At 51.1% G+C, this 20218-nt stretch overlaps 1 protein-coding gene across 1 annotated transcript in view; it reads right to left on the minus strand.

Moving 5' to 3' along the window:
- The window catches only part of CDYL2 (chromodomain Y like 2), a 164871-nt gene that overhangs the window by 4553 nt on the left and 140100 nt on the right, over positions 1–20218 (minus strand). The window contains exons 3-6 of the mRNA XM_042918468.1: positions 19663–19880; positions 12068–12240; positions 5594–5804; positions 922–1065 (exon numbers count right to left, since the gene is read on the minus strand). Coding sequence (XP_042774402.1) covers positions 922–1065; positions 5594–5804; positions 12068–12240; positions 19663–19880 — 746 coding nt within the window. The remainder of the gene's footprint in view (positions 1–921; positions 1066–5593; positions 5805–12067; positions 12241–19662; positions 19881–20218) is intronic.

Raw genomic sequence — 20218 nt, forward strand, 5'->3', positions numbered from 1 at the left:
AGAGGTCAGCAGAAGGTGTGGCCCATACTAAGTGTTCACCAACGATGCGGGCCCAGGGCCACTCTGTCATCCTCACTGGCTTCCAGGGAGCAGAGCTTACACACAGTAGGTGCCCAATCGAGGCCGATGAGGCATATCGTGAAGCAGCATGGCAGCTGGGGGCAAGGGGCGACGGGCAGACGGAGACAAGGAAGGGGTGCTCAAGGGTCTGACCCCGTAACTCCAGCCCAGCAGCCCCCTGACTCTGGAGGACACAAGGAGGCTCTCCCTCACGTGGGCCCTTTTCTCCCAAATCACCTTTCTCATTTCCTAGACCAGCCCTGTGGCTCCAGGAACAGCCTCCGCTCCACCCTTCAACAGGATATTTCCGTACTGTGCTCAGAGTGACTTTTATGAGATAAAATCGACACTTAATTAAAATCGGGCGCCTCTGCAGAGGTGTTATTTATTTATCCGTTTCTCGGTGTGTCTTCAGAGTCCAATGGTGATGTTTAAATGTGCCAAGCGCTCAGTGGGCAGAAGTGAAATACGAGGGCAGATACGCTGGTTTCTCTCATCTCCCGGATGGCTTAAAACCCTTGGTCCTTATTTGCCTTTGTTTCTCATATTCTTTAAAAACTACAGATGTTTTGTGCTTTTGTGCGTGTCTAGGACTTTCTTTTAAGGCAACGTACTCTACCCCAGAGTATAAATCTCTGCTGTGTGGTTTTCAAACTGGAAATGATGGGGAATATATCTAAGGATGTGGATTTTCTCTCTCCGGGTTTAAGCTCTTGGCACCGAGAAGAGGCATCTATGGCGTTGTTACACATACACCCTGCGTGACCTCTGGCAAGTCAGTCAGTCCCTTCCAGACTCATCACCCGCATCTGTAAAATGGGTCTGTTGCAAGGACAAGCACACAAAGACACAGGAACTCACCACTGCGCTGCAGGATGCCATCTCCTTGACCCGCAACATGACCTCCTGGCTGAACGTGGTTGGCCAGAAGACCTGGGACACAAGTCCCCTGCTGCACGCCTCCTGGGCAGTGAGCTTCCGTCCACAGAAGAGCATCTCATTGGCCTGAAAAAAGCAAAGGCAGAGGGAAGGCTGAGAGCCCAGAGTGCCTCCCACATCTGCTAGCGAGGCCTGGGCTTGACACGCACAACTGTCCCGGCTCCCGAAGGCAGGGTCATCAACAGCTGGGAGGGTCAGATAAGCTTTGGGAACTGCTTGAAGACATCTGTGTCTGTGCACATGCTTCTGATCAGAGGGTCCACAACTTTCTTTAAATTCCCAAAAGAAGCCGCGTACCTACTGTGGGTCCGTCTGCCCGACACCCCTCCCCATGTCTGGAGGCGGACCCACGCAGTGGGCTTACACCTCGGGCTGCGTCCATTTCGGTGCTGAACACATATCTACCCTATGCGATAAAGCCCTAAGCTGGAGGTGAGGGGAAAGAATCTTTCTCCCTGCCTGGTCGATGCTCAAGTCAAAGAGCCCAGGGCCACCCCCTGCCGTGTCCCCATTCTTTGGAGAAGTGGGTCCACCAAGAAAGGAAGGATGGAGAACAAGAGTCTTGACTGGGCTTGGGATTCCTGGACCCCAGCGTCAGGCTCCGCCTCTGGATACGCAAGTTATGACAACCACTGCGTTCTTTTAAAGCCCCTTTAAACCAGTTAAGGTGCTTCCATCACTGGCAGCCAAAAAGGTCCTAAATAATACCCTAATACTAAAGCAGAGAGGTGCGTCTCTCCCAGTGGCCCAGGGCTGTGCCCAGTTGTGAAGAGCCAAAAGCACCCTCCCCGCCCCACCTCCCCCTGCCCACTCGCCTTCCGTGGTTTCCTTTTGAACCCCACTCCTCAAAGAATTTCCTCTTGCTTTGTAGTTCACAGCTGCCGTACCTGTTCTGGGAGAAGCCTAATGGAGGGGGTCCCAGGCACCGACAGCACAGTGCACCCACCACTGCGACTTCCCGAGTGACTCTCCCGCTGATAACTAGGATGGAAGGGCTACCGCCAGGTGATGGGGTCCCCATCTCCTTCAGGATAAATCCCCGCCGCCTGCACGCAGCACACAATCCCTTCCCTGACCGGCCATCCATCCGCCTGCCCCCTGCATGCTTAGCCGCTCTCGGATCGATGCTCACATGCCAGGTTCTCTCAGCTGCTGGATCTACATGTGTGTTTTTCCCTTTGTTCCGGTTGTCACTGATGGGTCGTGATGACCCAGAGGACCATCTTTCTATGCTGGGGTAGAGACATTTATCAGGCCGGTAACGAGCCTACAGCATGCATCTGGTTAGAGGTCTGAAGACAAATATATGTCATTATACTTATTTAGAAACACCTCTGTCTCGGGAAGGGGAAACGAAAGCGAGGAACTCAATAGAAGGAGCCAAACAGGACACGGTCGGCAAGAACACGTCTCAGTCAGCAACATTCTTGGAGTTTCAGAAATGGTTGAAATAAAAGAGAGACAGAAAGAGATAAGGCTGTACAGTGTTCACATTTTTGCAACCACAGAGGACGGGGAGGAACAGGAGCGGCACTGAGTTCGGGCAGAGCACAGTGGCCGAGATCAAAAGGGAAAGTGTTTGCTTCCTGGGCTCCCTGCCTGCCTCATTTTTCTGCCACTGCTGAGACCGTGAGCAGCCTCGAGCAGGCCCCAAGGTCCTGAATCCGAATGGCCGTACCGACCCCCTGCTGGCCCTGCCCTGTGGACGGGGTGGTGCCGTGGGCATGGGCCGTTGGGGGTCTCCACTGATCTCGTCCTTGCTCCTCCTCTCTCGTGCCACCATCAGAGAGTGACGAGCCCACACTGAAGGCATACAACGGGGGTGCCCATTCTTGCAGACTCACTCAGGGGGTGCCCCTCTGGGGGCCTTCCCTAACCACCTCTGAACCTCACCACAGTATAGCAGTGTGGACGCTTACGAGTCTCTTCCCTTCCCAGGTAGGAAAGCCAAGGTTAACGGAACCGGGGCAGAGGGAAGCATGGGCCGCAGATCAGACACCCCTGCTCCGCCTCTGGCTTTGCCCCGTGACCCTATGCAAATCTCTTTGCCTCTCTGAATCTGTTTATTCATCTCTGAAGTGGGTACCAATTACCACCTGTGAGGATCCAACGAGACAACAGAGAGCAGGGAAACACCACGCCAGCCATGCATCAGCGCCCACAGACAGGATTATCAGGGACGGAGCCCCCCGTTGTTACTCATCTTTGCACTTCTAAGCAGGGAAGGCAGAAAGGCCTGGTGCCTTCCGGGAGCTCGTTGAGGTTTGTGGGCTCAAAGAAGGAGCAGCACCTGCTAGGCTATCACCCCACTGCCTCAGTTTCTCTGCAGAACGGAGGGCAACAGGACCTACCTTTGCAGGTGTTGAGAAAGAGTGAGTGAGACCATCATGTGGAAAGTGACCAGTAAACTAGCCCGCGTGTGATGGTGAGCACAAGCTGGGAGAATCCTGCTGGGACAACCCACTCAGTCCTCTGCCATCAAAGTGCCCATGTGGTTCTGGTGTGTGATGGCAATACAGTGGACACGTTGTGCAGAGTGCAGGCATCAAAGGGACGGCAGGGAGTGCCAAAATGATCGGGCTTCCCTGTGCAGGAGTTCAGTACCAAGAGTACTTCACTAGGGGCCCCACTAACTCCCGGAGGCAGCTGGCGCCTGAGGGTTTCACCCAAGGATCCCAGCCTGAGGAGGGGAGAGGGGGGAAGGGAGGGGGGGAGGGGAGACCGAGAATATCTGGAATCCTACGGATGGAAGAGGCACGAACCTTGGTCTGCTCAGCAGGTGGTGGCCACACTGAGCCCACAAGGCCTCGGAAGTCACACGGGAGTTAACCTTTCCGAGTTGTGGGATGTGAACATCAAGGCCAGAGACCAAACACAAGAAGGAACCAGAAGGCCTGGGTCATTCAAACCTTTTGCTCCTTGCCAAACGTCCAACTCAAACCAGAAGACCCCCCCCCCCCCCCGCCCCCGCAAAGGCTTTGTGAGAGAAAAACAGATAGATTACCGGAGGGTCAAGAAGAAGCCGGGAATGGAGAGAATGGAGGAAAGAGTTTCCAGGAGCATCTGTCACAGGCAGAGCAAGCAGACAATGTCAGGGGTGACCACAGGCCCACCACGCTCAACTAACAGGAGGTCACAGGTGTCCCTTGCAATGGAATGTGGCCAGTTTTTTCTCCAGTATCAGACAAGAAAGAGCACCTACACCTGCATATGTGGGTGCTGGGACTTTCCAGAACTGGTCTGGAGGTCCTTCTTGGAGGGACAAGCCATTAGGAGGAGACTCAAGTTGATTTCAGACAATAGGGTCTTGGTCAAACAAACACCACACACACACACACCCCTGCCCCCAATTTCAGACTCACTCCTCGGAGGCGGGTCCTCCTTTGGGACACACTGGTTAAGAGGACAGACTCTGAAGCCAGACAGTTTGTGGCTCAGATGCCACGACTGCCCCTCCCACTGTGTGACCCTGCACAATTCACCCTCCCCGAGCCTCAGCCTCCAATCTGTCAAGTGGGGATGACAACAGCCCTACCTTACAGGGTTGTAGGAGGATGGACTGAGTTAGCAGCCATCAAGCACTGGCCACGGTAAGTGCTTTCCAAGTGTTAGCTGTTAGTTATTATTACCGGCCCCTGACCACACTGCTTCTGGCTATTGGCGCAGAATCTGTCCGCAGCCTGCCGTGAATGCCACCACTCACTCAGACACCCCTCTGCCTGTTGACACCGGACTCAGTAGGTTCCTCAACGTCTCCAGTTTAGCTTGCCACCTGTGTGATGGAAACCGCAACACAGGTTCTCCAGGTGGAACTCGCCTTGTGATCACCCAAAATCCCCTCCTGCTTCTGGGACACGCAGCGAGACTACATTTCCCAGCCTCCCTTGCAGGTAGGTGTGGCCACGCCACGGAACACTGGCCCCTGAAAAGTGAGCGGGGACGAAGATGCCCTTTGCAGCCAGGCCCCTGAAAATGCCCAGCCTCTCTCTTCACGTCCACTGGCCAAAGCGGAGGTACATCTACCAGATGGAAGACGCCTGGGTCCCCAGTCAGTGTGGACGGCTGGACTGCAGCAAGAGTGAGAAAGAAGTTTTTGTTGTTTGGACCCTAGGATTGTGGGATCGTTTGTTACAGCACACAGTCCATTCTGATACGGGATCTCATCAGGCTGTTGTGAGGAATAAATGAAAAAAATGGATGCAAAGTGCTTGAACTTAGTTCAGTTCGCTCAGACGACTTCGACTTCGTGCTTTAACTAGTTAAGTGTTTATTATGTGAACTAACTGAATCGAGTTAACTCAGTTACGTAAACAAAGTGTGTGTTTGGTAAGCAAACATCGCCATCATCTTCTCGGCCTCGGCCACACCCGCCAGTGCCGTCTGGCACCAGCATGGGAAGGCTCCAAGATCAGCCTGCCCTCCTCCCAGCTGCTCTGGGGAGGCAGAGGAAGCAGAGACAGTCAGCAGATTCCGCCACGAGGGGCACCCCCGAGGTCCTTATTCATATGAAGGGCCATATCCTAAACCCAGGACACAGAAGGGGTCTTGTCGGGATCCCAGAGAGGGATCTTGCCCAAGGACCGAGGAGGCTTACCAGTGCGACGCCCAGGATCTGAGGGAAGGTGTATGAGGAGCAGCCAGCGGGCGTGAGGCGGATGGTGGCATACGGGGTCTGAAACCAGGCCTTCTCGCTGGCCCACACGATGTCGCAGAGGGGCAGGATGGAGGCACCGAGGCCCAGGGCAGGCCCGTTGATGGCGACCACGATAGGCTTCTTAAACTGGATAAAGGCCTTCACAAAGTCCCTGGGAGAAAAGAGAAGACCCTCTTTAGCAGGTGACCAGGCTTGCCGAGACCTATTTGACACCCTTGAACCTACCGAGGCTGCGACAAGCTTCCCAGTGCTGCCTGGCACCCTCCGGTCATCAGAGGGAAGAGGGTGCCAGGCAAGCGTCTCATCCTCCTGGACACTGAGCCACTGAGCTACAGTCACAGGCCTGGCACACTTGGTGGTTGGTGGCAGGTTTTCAGAAAGAAATTCATGGGCGTGACCTCCCTTCCCAGTTTGCCCAGATGGTCCTAGGTCATGCCCATTGTCCCAGTACTGCACTCACTCCCTGGATATTGACAAACTGTAAATATCCTAAGGAAGCCAAACCTGAACGTCAAGGTTCAGAACCAGAAAGAGAACACAAAGGAGGCATATGTGAACACAAGGAGAGAAGGAAAGTTCTGACGGCACTGGCCGAGGGTGGAAAGGCTGGTGTTGGGAAGTATGAATCCTCAATATTGGAGGTATTCCAACTTTGGCTGGATGATCACTTTGGGTGTAGAAAGAAAGAAACTCAAGCTTCAGATGGTGGTCACAGGTGAGGACTGATGATATTTAACATTTCTTTCAGTCCTACGATTGTCTTACTCTGAATGACCCAAAGGGATGCCAGACTCATCAAGGGCTGATGAGGATCCACACGCTAGGGTGGCTTCGACCAAAAGTGGGGAAGGACACTGGGCATGGAGACATGAGGCATCTGGGATCATGGCTCTGGGATCAGGAGACATTTTATCACCCTGCCCATCTGCAGTGAGCAAAGTTCCTGCGTGCATCTGTACCTATTAAGCAGAGACACCTCTCTCTACTTCCTCTGCCCTAGAATGCCTTTCGCCCTTCCCCTAGCTGCTATATAAGATCTATAAAATGTTAATATTCATCTGGACATGGAGGAAAGATCCAAGATGTCTAGTAAAGCCTGCATCCTTCATTATTCCCAGGTAGAAGACGAGAAACTACCGAGACCTCAAAAGAATAAAATCCACACTCCTGACCATGACCTTGGTCTGCTTCTGCTCACCGCTCCAGGCACATCTCGTCTCCCCCGTGCCTGCTCATGATGCGTGAGCTGCACGGGCCTTCTGAGAGTTCTTGGGAAACACCAGTCTCACGATTTGCAATTATCCTCATTACTTGCTTGCTTACTTGTTTTTGGATTCTCTTCCCTCTCCAGCTCCTTACGGAAACCTACAGGTCTGCCTTGTGCACGGCTTGGTGCCCATACGCACCGGAGTTCACACTCAGCAAATGATTGCCGAACGAACAGAGGAGCAATCTCTGATTGAGACTGAAGATGGAAGACGTGCGGCAGGGACACACTAGCTGTTCACCAGACCCGATTTCCCTTCCCTCCTCTTCCCGAGTCTGCTGCTGGAGCACATTTCCCCCTCCCTGGCAGGTGGCTGTGGCCAAGGAACGAAACTCTGGCCAATGGAATGTGAATGGAAACCATACGCACACTTCCAGCCCGTGCACGGAAACCTCCCGCCATGCGGTCTGCAAGCCCTCTCACCTTGACAGGCATGGCAGTCTTGGAAGGCACGTGCTGAGCCACAAGATGGAAGGAGTCTGTGCTCTTGAGTCACACTTAGAGGACAGCCATGGGCTGATAAGTAACATCTGTTTCAGGTTCCCATATATAAGAAGTAGATTTCTATCACAACTGAGCCATTACATACATTTGGGGTTCATTCATTACAGCAGCTAATACTTCACTAATACAAATGGCTGGCTGATTTATCCTTTCTCAAGGATTAGCATTTCCCCCCAATCCTCACCAAGAGATGTGGGCACCACAGTGATAGGTTGGGGTTGGATTCAACTGTGAGAAGACTGTCTCACGACCTATACGTTGCCACGTAAGTCTCACCCTTAATCCAGGCTGGAGGTGTCCCATCTCCTGACTCCTGAGCAGCGATGTGTGAGTCGAGGGGGGAGTTCTCTCAGCCACTGCCGGCCCCACTGCAGCTCACCCCCAAAAGGATGCTGCTGCATTCTGGCACCGTGGCCCTCGGATTCCTGGTTTTCTGGTGGCCCCCTTCCCAGCCTGACTTCCTAACTTCAAGGCTTTAGTCGCTGGCCTTAACATGTGATTTCTACCAAATGTAATTTGGAGGCTGCACGGTACATGGGGCTTCTTGGCAGGGTCCTTGGAACCACAGGGTCTGAGTGATTTGGGGCCAACGTTCCACATCTAAACCCCCTCATACACAATTTCAGGACCTTGCATCTTGGAGCCGGGAAGGAGTTCAGGAAGTCGTCGGGCCAAATCTTCCATTCAGTGCAGGATTCCCTTCCGGGCATCCTGAGGACGCACCAGACCCCAGCTGCTGTGGAACACTTTGAGTAAAGCAGTTCTTCCCTATCAAGACGCCTCCCCACTGTGGACCTCTTGCAGGTCCAGTCTGCCCCAATATGCACAGGGCAGCCCTTCGGGAATTCACCTCCGCCCTCATGACCGTACGGAAAGCACACTGCGCTGGAGCCCAGAACCCTTCCCTCTGCGGTCTCCAACCTGAGCCCTGTGCAGAAGCATTAAGTACCCCGAGGATGGCTAAGGGGACCGAGTGTGCCCAGCTCTGCCCCTGCACCCCTACCCCATCCTGTTCTTGTCTAAGCCACGCGGTGGGCTCCTGTCCCAGATACGAAAATGCAAATGCACAGACCACTCTCCCCATCCTCTTCCTCTCACTCAGAGGAGATCTCTATCACAAGGGCCCAGTGGACACAGAAGCCAGACAGCAAACAGGATATTGCGTTACAGACACTGCTGCTCAGATATCTGATCCTGACTCTGGCAGTGGGACTGTGTGTGTGTCGGGGGGGGGGGGTGGGGTGGGGAGGGGGCAGGGGGGGATGACATGCCGTCTTCTTTGGCTTCAAGTCCATCAGTCATGCTGACCCCGGCCCCTGCCACTTCCTCCAATGAGCCTGAGCCCTGTGGCCTCTGCCTGTCTGGGTGCTGGGCTGCTGTGATGTGGCAGAAACAGCAGGAACTTTGGGGTCGGGTCTCTACTCTGCCCCTAACTAGTCATGAGATGTTGGGCAAGTTACTCACTCTCTGGAACCCCATTTTACTCCTTGTCAAATGGCAAAGCCAACGGTTTGTCCCCAGAGGGACAAACGTGTCCTGCCTGGCACGCAGGAGCCCTCGGTCACTGCTGCTATTATTACAGTCAGTGCACCTGCCGGGGAGGGCGGGCGCTGCTCTCGCTCCACTCTCAGCGGTCGGAGATCCGCCCTCCAGGCCCAAAGGAGACTCTGAAGCCATAGTCTGAATGTGGGGATGTCCACATTCCACCCAGAGCAACTGGCATTTCCTGTGTGACCCGGTCACCCAGTCCCTTTAACCAGAGCCGAGGGGTGCAGCCCTCCCACTGCCAATGTTCAGAGCCAAGTCAGCCAGTACGGGACCTACGCGCACCAGACACACATGGTGACGGTCATCCAGGGGCCCCCACAGGGGTGCTCTCGAAGCCCACTCCACAGTCAGACGAGGCTCAGCTAGAACTCATGGCCGGACGTTCACAGAACTAGCGATGGAGATAATTCTTTACAGCTGTTGGAAGTACCAACTGCGTGCCAGACCAGTGCAAGTTTTTCACACGGGTTATCTGCTTACTCTTAATCCCAGCAACCTGCCAGCAGGCCATCGCATCACCTGCGAGGAGTTCAGGTGAGGGCACCCTCTCTTTCAGGATGGGGCGGACAGCCTCGTTTGGGTCCTGGACAGAGGCCTGCACCGAATGAATCATCTGAGCCCTTCTCACATCTGCTAGTTCATTCAACAAACATCTGCAGAGTGAACACGGCGTCCTGGGTCACGTGTGCGCGTGTTTTCTCTAGGACACGATGAGGATGGGGCGGGAGCAGCGCTGGGGGGCGCTGAGGGCCCGCGGCATGCCGGATCCTGGAGGTCGGCCCAGCCAACAGCACGCATGCCCCCAGAAAACTGCAAGGGACTGTCAGTGGGTTGTAAGGTTCTGGGGCCAAAATCTGTTCCAGCCATGCTAGATTTTGAAAAAAGTTCTTTCTCAAGAGGCTTCTCAGATTGCAAATACGTTAATATGCCTGGAAAATCTGCAGGCACAGGGAGGGACAGGACTCGCGGCATGGCCTAAACTTAACCACAGTGCCCCTCACTCATGATGCTTCTCGGGAAATCCAGAACATTCTCTGGGAAACGCTTCCCTGCTCCATTGTGTCCCAGACTCTGGAGTGTGGCTGCCGGGGGGAGCTCTCCAAAGTTGGTGGAGCTGGAGCCTTCCCTCAAGAATCCAGTGACAAAGAGCAGCACACAGTCGCTTTCCGACCCCATGGGCATTCTCCTCTACAGGGCCGTCCTCTCTGCACCCCATCCACGCCCTTGAAGCTCCTCACCCACCCTTGTTCCTTCCAGCACCTTCTCCCTCACCCTCTTCTAACAACCTTTTCTGTTACACAAAAAGAAGGATCTTGTTGTTTCTAGAACTTCCAGTGCTCTCAGTCAGTGATGCAGAAACCCCCGGGTTAGGGTGGGGTGGGGGTTCTCCACCCCGGCTGCACAGGAGCACCACTGAGGGAAATTGAAAACCAAAGTTGCGCTGGCCACATCCCACTTTCACTGATGTGGAATCTTCTGGGGTTGCTGGCGAGCCACTGGGTGGTAGAAAAGCTCCCTGCCATTCTCTGTGCTGTTGGGGCTGAGAAGCACTGGTCTAGGGGACATCCTCCCCTCCCTCGCCCGGGGTCTCTGCCGGCTCAGAAATTAGGAACGTCCACTCCCTTCCAGCACTGGGAGGGACTCCCTCTGTCACCTCCCTTCCACTCTGCCAAGGAGAAACTCCCCTTCCTGACGAGACAGAAAATGTCTTAAATCTTACTGACTGCGTTTCTTGAGAGGTGAGCGAATGCATTCTCCCAGTTCTCCTCGAATTTGGGACTTCTGGGAATCCAGCTAATGCACCCACTGAGATTCGTGAACCACATGATAGCTACCACCAAGGCTTTCCTCAGGCCACAGAGATGGGAGCCCCGTCTCTGATGGTCCCGTAAATGAAGGAGGCTTACTGGGGCCCCTACTGTTCCCCTCACCATGTGACGAGGAAGCTGCTAAAAGGCACAGCTGAGTCCAAGCAGAGAAAAAACCGCTGTGGACATGGCCAGGACTGTCTGCACCCACGATGCCTGGGAGCATCATGCAACCAGGATGCCCTTTCTAATAACGTGTTCGGCCTTTCTGTGGCATCTCTTTGGGCAAGAAATCGGCAACATGAAGCACACGGGTGTTTTGGAGCAGACTTCACCGGATGCTTCACCCTGAAGAAAGGACTCAGAACTTCGCCAGTGACAGTGTCTGCACATCAGCTCATGGAGACTGTAGCCCCTGGCTATGGGCTCAGGAAAATTAGCCTCCGTAGGACGCTGCCAGGCGCAGTGAGATTAGAGGCCCCAGAAAATCCCTCACGTGTGGCCTCGGCCTCCATGACCCCACAGAGACGGGTGCCCCTTTCCAAGAGAGCAGGAGGCATTACTGCACCGTGACTCTGGTTTGAGCACGGCACAAGATGCAGCAAGCGTGAGCCCTTCCCGGGGTGGAGGATGAGTGACGGCCCTTGCTCGAAAGAACACTCACTTGCTTTTGATCAGCCTATGAATAATGGGGAAATGACGACCTTTCAGTGCTCCCAAAAGAGATACTGATTGTTGGGATCCGATGTCAACCCCAAGATCCCAACTTTTATCCCAAAAGCAACAAGAGAGGGAGAGGAACTCCCCACCCCACTGGGTCTGAAGATGCCCAGCTGCCCAGGGTAGCCCTCCATCCTCTCCCCAGGGCTGAGCCACATCAGCTCCAGGACACAGGGACACCCAGAAAATCCAAGATTTCACCATCAGGCAAAGGGCAGGAGTAGTATGGATTCACACATGGGCATTACCGGATGCTGTGCTTAATTAATATAAGGAAATAAAATCTCTTTTTGAGGGAAACAATAAGGTCGGATCTAATCTAGACAGCAGAGGCACCCCTAATTTGGGCAGAAAATACAGGATACCCAATTAAAATCTCAAGTTTGGATAAACAACAAAAAAAATTTTTAGTATAAGTATATCCCAAATATTGCACAGGATGTACTTATGATAAAAAAATTCTTTGTTGTTTGAAATTCAAATTTTACTGAGCAGCCTGTATTTTTATGTGCTACATTTAGCAAAAGGAGGCAGGTCCCAAAGTGTCCAAACATGAGCAGAGCTCACCTGATGGCTTCTGCAATCCGGGTACTCTCCTTTCTCCTGTCACTGGACAACCGGCCAATTAGGTAGGAGTAATCTAGGCCGCTGCAGAATACGCTGCCCACTGCACTGAGAAGCAGCAGTTTGCTGTCGTCCGTGGCCGCGTTGCACAGCGCTCGCCGGACCTCCTTCATAATCTGCGGGCAGAGATGGATTTGTGGGGATGTTAAGTGTCTACCTATGAGCCAGGGGCCTTCAGACCTCAAGCCTGCCAGAGGCCTCACCCCTGAGGGCAGAGCCAAGTACATGTTCTCTTCCTGTGCAGGAAGTCTCCCCTGAATACAAGCCACATCCAGACTAAGCAAAGAAACACCAAAACCAGAGCTCCCCTGCAGCATCCCCGAAGCCGGCACAGAGTGCTAAGAAGGTGGCAGTGAGGTCACTGGCCACGGGCTGGGAAGCCTGGCTTGGAGCCGTGTAATCCCTGGTAAGTCTCTGCAAATCTTCTTCCAGCATTTACACGTTTGGCTCTTTTCAAAGGTGTGGGGAAAAAAATTCCTATGAGCAGCCAGGTGAGGTATGTTAGCCTTCTCTAGGAGGCCAGGTTTAATTATACTCTTGCTTATCCTTAATTCAACTAAGACTTCTGCATGGCTCGTAGGTGGCACGTGGGAAGAGGGCTGTGGCATCAGAAACTCATAAAATTTTCAAGGTGCCAAAGAAAACAACCGTCAAACACAAATTCTGTATCCAGCTAAACTATCATTCAAAAGCAAGGATAAAAATGAGGCATTTTTCAGCAAAAGAATGTTTACCACTCTTAGACCCTCACTGGGAGAATTTAAAAAGGATGCACTTCAGAAAGAAGAAAACTATATTCAGAAAGAAAAGACTGACATGCAAGGAATAATAACAGCCAGCAAAGAAACATGGTGAATGTGTTGATAAATCAATATAAGAATGACTATAAAATCATCATACTGATATTGACCAACTGAGGGTGAGGGTTTGCACAAGGGTAGAACTGGAGTCCAGGCGATAATATTGTGTCTGATGAGAGAGGAATGACAACCACATGCCAAGGTTCTATGTCTGGGAGTGGTGGAGAGGCGATGATCACATTTAGGCTTCACTATGTGTTTGTAACTTAAGGATAACTTCTTAAAAGTACATGGATTACAATGAATGGGGAGGGGGGTAAAATAAAGAAAGCTCAATCACTCAATCCAACAGAAGTTAGGGAAGGAGGGAAAAATCAGTGCAGAAAAGGCATGGTAAGAGAAAACAAGGCATGCACTTGCCTGGGTGGAGCTGAGAGTCCAACTGGGGAGACAATAAGTGAACACGCTTTTAAAGGATCATTGTTAATTTTTCATTAGGCATCATCATAGGGTACAATGGGAAAATATTGTGAGAGCCAGTTTTTTTTTTAATTAGACTTTTTAAAGAACCCACTTATTAAGCCCTTGGAGGTGCCAGGGACTACATCGAGTAATTTCCACATATTTTACTCCAAACGATAATCCCATAGAGGAGGGAATGGGATGCTGATCTTGCAGGGAGAGTGAGGAGAACTCAGAGAAGTGACATAAGTCACCCGAGGTCAGAAGCAAGAGGCAGAACCATGGTGAAAATCTCACCCCCAGACCCCTTCTCTTTCTACTACTCCATACTGTAGGATGATTTCAGTAAATGGGTGAATTTTCACGGACAAAAGTAGGGCTGGATGTCAATCTAAATAGAGAATCTCCCAGCTGGTGCTCTGTGAGGGTGGGAGAGTCATTTTCCATTCTAACTGGGTATAAACCACAGATTTCCTTTGAACATCAAAAAAAGCGAATGGGCCACTATCTTGTGGGTCCTTTAAACCATCTGCCTCCAGAAATAGACATGCTCTGAACAATCCATGAACTCTATTTCTCTGAGAGGCAAATAAAAGAAAACCCTGCTGTAAAGATGTGAACTGGCATGCTACACATGACTCAGAGAGGCCACATTTACTAGTCAATTAGTAAAGACAAAATCAAGCAAAACGGCCACCTCCTTTACGAATTAAGCGCCAAGTCGATCTGTGCTTCACTCATGTGAGAAAAGTACAAACTATATGTTGTAATTTCAAGAATGCTATGTCTGGTTAGTATAGCTTTCCTTTTTCTTTCTCATGTTGATAATCCAATTTGGAGAGATGGCTGGAGGTTCTACCTCCTTGAAGGACCCCAAATTGTACAACGCAACCGGTTTGCTTAAAGTGAAACATTCTAAAATGATTACTTCCTTTGCCTTCCCAAACAGGATACTCTGCACACACATAACTGCCTCTCGATGGTCCCTTGCTAGCCTGTAACAGACCAGTCCCCTCAGAGGCTCCCAGGGAATGCATCTGTAACAAACGGTCCAAGACTGCTATGCATTTTGAAGCCCCAAATACATTCTTGAGATGGACTGCCCTCATTAGCTGCCACCTGCTCCAGATGTATCTGCTGGCGAAAGCACAATCCCCACTGCTACCCCTACCTTCTGATCTGCCATGCCTTGGGAGCAGATAACCAAATTCATCACAAGGGAGTCAAGGGCACTGGGATGGCTCAGTCGGTTAAGCGTCTGACTCTTGATTTCAGCTCAGACCATGACCTTGCGGTTTGTGGGTTTGAGCCCCATGCTGGGCTCTGCACTGACAGCATGGAGCCTGCTTGGGATTTTCTCTTTCCCTCTGTCTCTGCCCCTCCCATGTGCTTTCTCTGTCTCAAAATAAATACATAAACTTAAAAAAAAAAAGTGGGTCAAAAGGGGGGAGTAGACCAGAGTCCCCCTCTCTACTTCATCTCTACTTGCTAAAATCAGTCACCCAGGGCCCATCTCAGCTGTGACCACCTTCATGAATGCTTTCCCACATATCCCTGACTAAATGCAAACTTTTCCTTCTCCTGACACCCCAGTGTCTTAAATCCCCCCTAAGACACTTGTGACAAGCCCCCTTGTAGGATGTGAGCATCTTGGCCTCACCCTACCTCCTGCTTGATTTAAATCCCCGATAGGTGGCCCCGAAGATGGCCTTCAAGGATCCCCTCCATGGTAGTCACATGCTTGTGGCATCCCCTCCGCTTGAGGGTAGACTAGACCCGGTGACTCATGTCCAACCATGAAATATAGCAAGAGTGATGGGATGTCCCTTTCAAGAGGAGACTGGGATATGAAAGGGCACAGCTTGTCTTGGCTATCCTGTTTTTCTCTCTCTCCTCTTGGAGCTCTTAATCTGGGGAAGCAAGGTGTCATGTCACGAGTTGCCATAGGGAGAGGCAAATCCATAGCCCATAGGAAGTAACCACATAACAGGGAACTGATGTCTCTGGACAGTGACGACCTCAGACCTGCCATCAGCACTTGGGTGAGCTTACAAGTGGATCCGCCTCCACTGAGCCTTCAGCTGAGACCGCAGCCCCAGACAACATACCTTGACTGCAGGCTTTGACAGACCCTGAGCCAGAGGCATCCAGCTAAGCCACACCAGGATTCCTGACACACAGAAACTGTGAGATAATATTCGTTGTTTTAAGATGCTAATAAGTTTAGGGCAAATTGTTATGCAGTGACAGATAACTAATATAATTCCTTAAAAGCTAAAACAGTCTTCTACTCATCTGTATAACCCTTGTAACACCTAGTCCAGAACCCTGCATATAAACAAAACCTAGTTAGTGTTTACTGAATCGAATGAGTAGCACAATATTTACCTCCTCAAGAAGTTTGCAGTGTAATGGGAGAACCAGACATTTAACAACCTACCACACAAATACATGTTCACTAACAACCGTAACGAGTTCCAGAGGGGAGGGGTGCATAGTGAGAGAAGGATATAACCTGGGCAGGGAGCTGGGTGGGGAGGGGTGGGGGTGGGGGGTCACTCCTGCAGATGTGGTGGCTGAGCTGAGACCCGAACGAAGTGTAAGGCCACTAGGCAAGGAGGAAGGGAAGGAGGCACAGGTATGTGCAAAGGCCCTGGTGCAGGCGTGAACATGAAGCAAGCCAGGCTGATTGGAGTGCAGGAGGAGGGAAGGAGGCTGTGTGGCGCAAGGCGAGGAGGGTCGCAGAGTTGGGCAGATCGGAACACAGGGGCCTCACCAGGCCGCGTGAATCGTTCTGATTCTTAATCAGTGCAACTGGAAATCACAGATGCATCTGAAATGCAGGAGCACACGTGTACACGTGCATGTGCACGTGCGTGTGTAGAAGGCGTGCCTTGATCAGATTTGCATTCACGGCAGATCACTCTGCCTGCCGTGTGGAGAACCGATTGCAGGGGAGGAAATATGAAAGAGCACACTTGTTAGTAGGTGACTGCAACCGTCCAGAACATATTGGTCAGGATGGAAACAGGGAGAAAAAAGCATGTTAGCGGGCCGTTCAAGGATTAAAGCTAACAGGCCTTGGGGGCAGTATGGATGTGGTGGGTGTGATCCAGGGGTGTGAGCTGTGATTCCCGCGTGTCCACTGTGCCCCCGGGATGGCAGTGGTGCGGCTCTCTGAGTCTGGGAGAACTGCAGAAAACCGGGAGCTGAGCGAAGGCTTGGGGTCATCTCCCAAAGGGGGAGTAGATGAGCTTTTAATCACCAACACTTTGGGCAATCTATTTTGCTGGCTCTTTCCTGAAGGGGCATTTTCATTATCTTCCTGGTTCTTTGCAATATTACAGACAGGAGAAATATTACAACATACCCTCTAGCCTCAGAATCTAGTTAACACACCCAGTAATGTACGAATTTCTGCCCATGAGGCCAATCCGACCAACGTCCCACGTACAACCAGAAAAAGAAATTCAATCATGACATGCAGGGTGGCCTCACCCCAGCTGCTCCATGAATAAGTAAGGCTGGTCTGCTGGAGACCATTAAATCACCTCTGTTTCATTTTAACAATGATGGGAACATTTATTGAACGCTTCCTGTGTGCCAGGCATTCTGTGAGCCTCTTTGCAGACATGATCTCTAATCCCACAAGCAAGATATAGTATAACTTCTACAAATGAGGAAGCTCCAGAGAGGCAAGGTAACTTCCCAAGGTGAGATGGTGGAGGCAGGATGCAAGCCTCGTCTACTAGCCTCCGAAATCTATATTGCTCTAACACCGCCTATTCGTTTCACTGGGATCTTTCTTTCAGGGCTACTTTACCCAGTTGGCCAGCTTATCTGTAGAGTCAATCCACTTTGGTTGTTGAGACAGCTGAAAATACCAGATCAATATTTTTTTCCACTTTCCTCCTGTTCTGTTACTGACAGACACCAATTAGGAATGGAACCCCTAATTAACCAAGCCCGCGTCCCAGGAGCGGAGAACCTGTGCACCTGACATCAGCTGGATGCCACACGTCGTCCGTGGTGAGTAGGCAATGGTTAACACACAAAGCTGTTCAAAGAGACAGAATGAACTGGGAGACTTCACATTTATTCGACCTGCGGAAGGAAAACGCTGTGCCTTTTAAAAGCTTGCTTTTAAGATGTAGTGAAGTAGAAAAAAATCCAAGAAGAATTGGTCTCATGTGAATATTTCATGATGAGCTTAAAATAACAAGGTTTCCATGTGTATAAATATGGGAAGGGCAGCCTTCAGGGTAAACGACAGAGGTCTATACAGCAGAGAACCCTCAGGTGGTTCCTGAACGTGCAAGAGAGAGACCCCAAAACACACCCCTGCGATTAAGCCTCTGTGTCTTTGCTGCTCCTACGGAAATCAGAGGGTGCAGGATATCGCAGGACAGGGAGAGGGGGGTGTGGACTTCGCCGTCTTCCGCAGGCCAGGCACTGGTCTGAGTGTAAGAAACAATACGGTGGCCACAAGTAGCAAGGGTCCTGCTCCCTGAAGGTTCTATTCCATTAAGCTGCATGATCCTAAGCCTGTCAAGGTCTCTAAACCTGCATCATCTTGTCTGTAAGGGGTGGCTCGTAACAACCCTACATCGGAAGGCTCCTGGATGAGGAAATGAGATAAAGAGTAAACACAAAGCATGAAGAGCCACGGGTAGCTGGTACTGTCACTGTTTTTGTTGTTTACCACTCTGCCACCCTGTCCCAGGTCGGTCTAGTTGGAGAGGGCTGCTTGGATTCATCTTTTCCCACATTTGCGCCATCAAGAATCTCTTGAAAAATATCCATCTTATTTCTTCATTGTTCCCCCCAAGTACCCACAGACAACATCTTAAATGGTGCTGTCTACGTAAGAGCATCAAGTATGCACTGTTTCCCCATTCTGTTCACCTAAAATATAAGCCTCATTAGCATTAAGAAGGTAAGGTGGAAAAAAAGCAGGTAAAACAGACTTGATCAAAATTTTAAACATTGCACATCCCAGGACACCATCAAGAAAGAAACAAGACAACTCAGAGGATGAGAGCATCTTTTCAAACCCTACATCTGATAAAGGAGGCTTAAAACTCAATAATTAAAAACAGTTTTAAGAATAGGCAAAGGATGTGAAGAGACATTTCTCCAAAGAAGACAAGTAGCCAATAAGCACACGAAAAGATGCCCACCATCGTTAGTCATCAGGAAAATGCAAATCAAAACCACGGTGACACTACCCGACACCCACTCGAACGGCTATAATAAAAAGGACAGATGATAACAAGTGTTGACGAGGAAGCAGAGAAATGAGAGCCCTCGCACACGGCCAGTGGGAATGTAAAATGGCACAGCCTCTGTGAGAAACAGTCTGGCAGTTCCTCAGAAAGTTACATCCAGAGTCACCACACGACCCAGTGGTTCCGCGACGAGGAGTATCTCCAAGAGCACTGAAAACATGTTCACACACAAAAAAGACCCATGCACGAGTGTTCGTGGCAACAGGAGTCACAACGTAGTAGCCAAAAGGGGAACCGACACAAATGTCCATCACGGAATGACTAAGGGACAAAATGTGGCACATCCATACCATGGCAAAGTCATGACGCACTGACACGCGCTACAGCACGGATGAGACTTCACGCTCAGTGGAAGAAGCCAGTCACAGAAGACCACACGCCATACGATTCCATCTATGTAAAATGTCCGGAATCGGCAAATCCGTAGCAACAGAAAGGAGATTTGCGGTCACCAGGGACATGGCGAGGGAGAATGGGGAGGGGATGCTGGCGGACGGAGGGTTTCCTTTGGGGGTGTCGGGAATGCTCTGGAACCAGATCGTGGTGATGGTTGCATGACCTTGTGAACAGACTAAAAAAAACATGTGCATTTTAAAAGGGTGAAATTTATGGCACGTGGATTATATCTCAATTGAAGAAAAAAAAAAAAAACAGCAGGAGAGCCGAGTGAATATAATTCCGTCCAAAGCAAAAAAAATTTGACATGCCGCAAAGCCCAAGATATGGTATTTGGATTCTGGGGCTGCCCTCTGACTGTGTGACCCTGACTCATTTTCTGAATCTCTCTGTTTGCTGAGATCTTCGTCTATAAAATGGGATAGGATCACTACCTGGACACAAAGATCAAATGGGTAATGTAGGTGAAGTGATGAGCGCATTGTGCCCCACAGTCAAGTTTGTGTGTGGGACACAAGAGGAAGCCAGAGCCCCGTTCTGAACAAGAAGCCCTCTCCAGCCTGACCCTCCCCTCTGGTCCCCTGTCTCTCACCTCAGGGGTCAGCGCGTTGTTGTCCGAGGTCTGGCTGGACAGCAGGATGTGTGTGAACCCCTCTTCCTTCCGCACGACAATGTCCCGAAACCTACAGTTGCTTTCGTTCTGGCGGACGCTGTACCTGAGCCTCTTGTCAAAGACATAGTCCTTCTCTGCTTCCAGCTTCCTCTTCACGGGGCTGTGCAAGTTTAATCCCCCGTTGGTCAGAGCAGAGCCTTCCAAAATCAGACAAAAAAAGTGAGAAACCAACCTAGGAGCAATCACACCAGAGCGTGATCACAGAACGTTCAGATTCTCACAGAAAGGGTTGGATGTGGCTGGGACCCCCCGCCCCCCCGCCCCGTTCACCCTCCTCTGTTCTTGGGTGGAGAATGGCCCAGGGCTTAACTGCCACAGCTCCAAGTTTGAACTAAGAGAGAGAGCTCTGTGGAGGGCCTGGTATGATCTTTGATAGCCTGTGAGCCTCAGCTTCTGTTCCGAGGCCTTCGGCAACAAGGAACCCCCTACTTTGAAATCTGATGGTTGAAAAACAAAACAAACAAACCAAAAAAAA

Source organism: Panthera leo, chromosome E2 (genome assembly GCF_018350215.1).
Source record: "Panthera leo isolate Ple1 chromosome E2, P.leo_Ple1_pat1.1, whole genome shotgun sequence".
Classification (NCBI taxonomy): Eukaryota; Metazoa; Chordata; class Mammalia; order Carnivora; family Felidae; genus Panthera; species Panthera leo.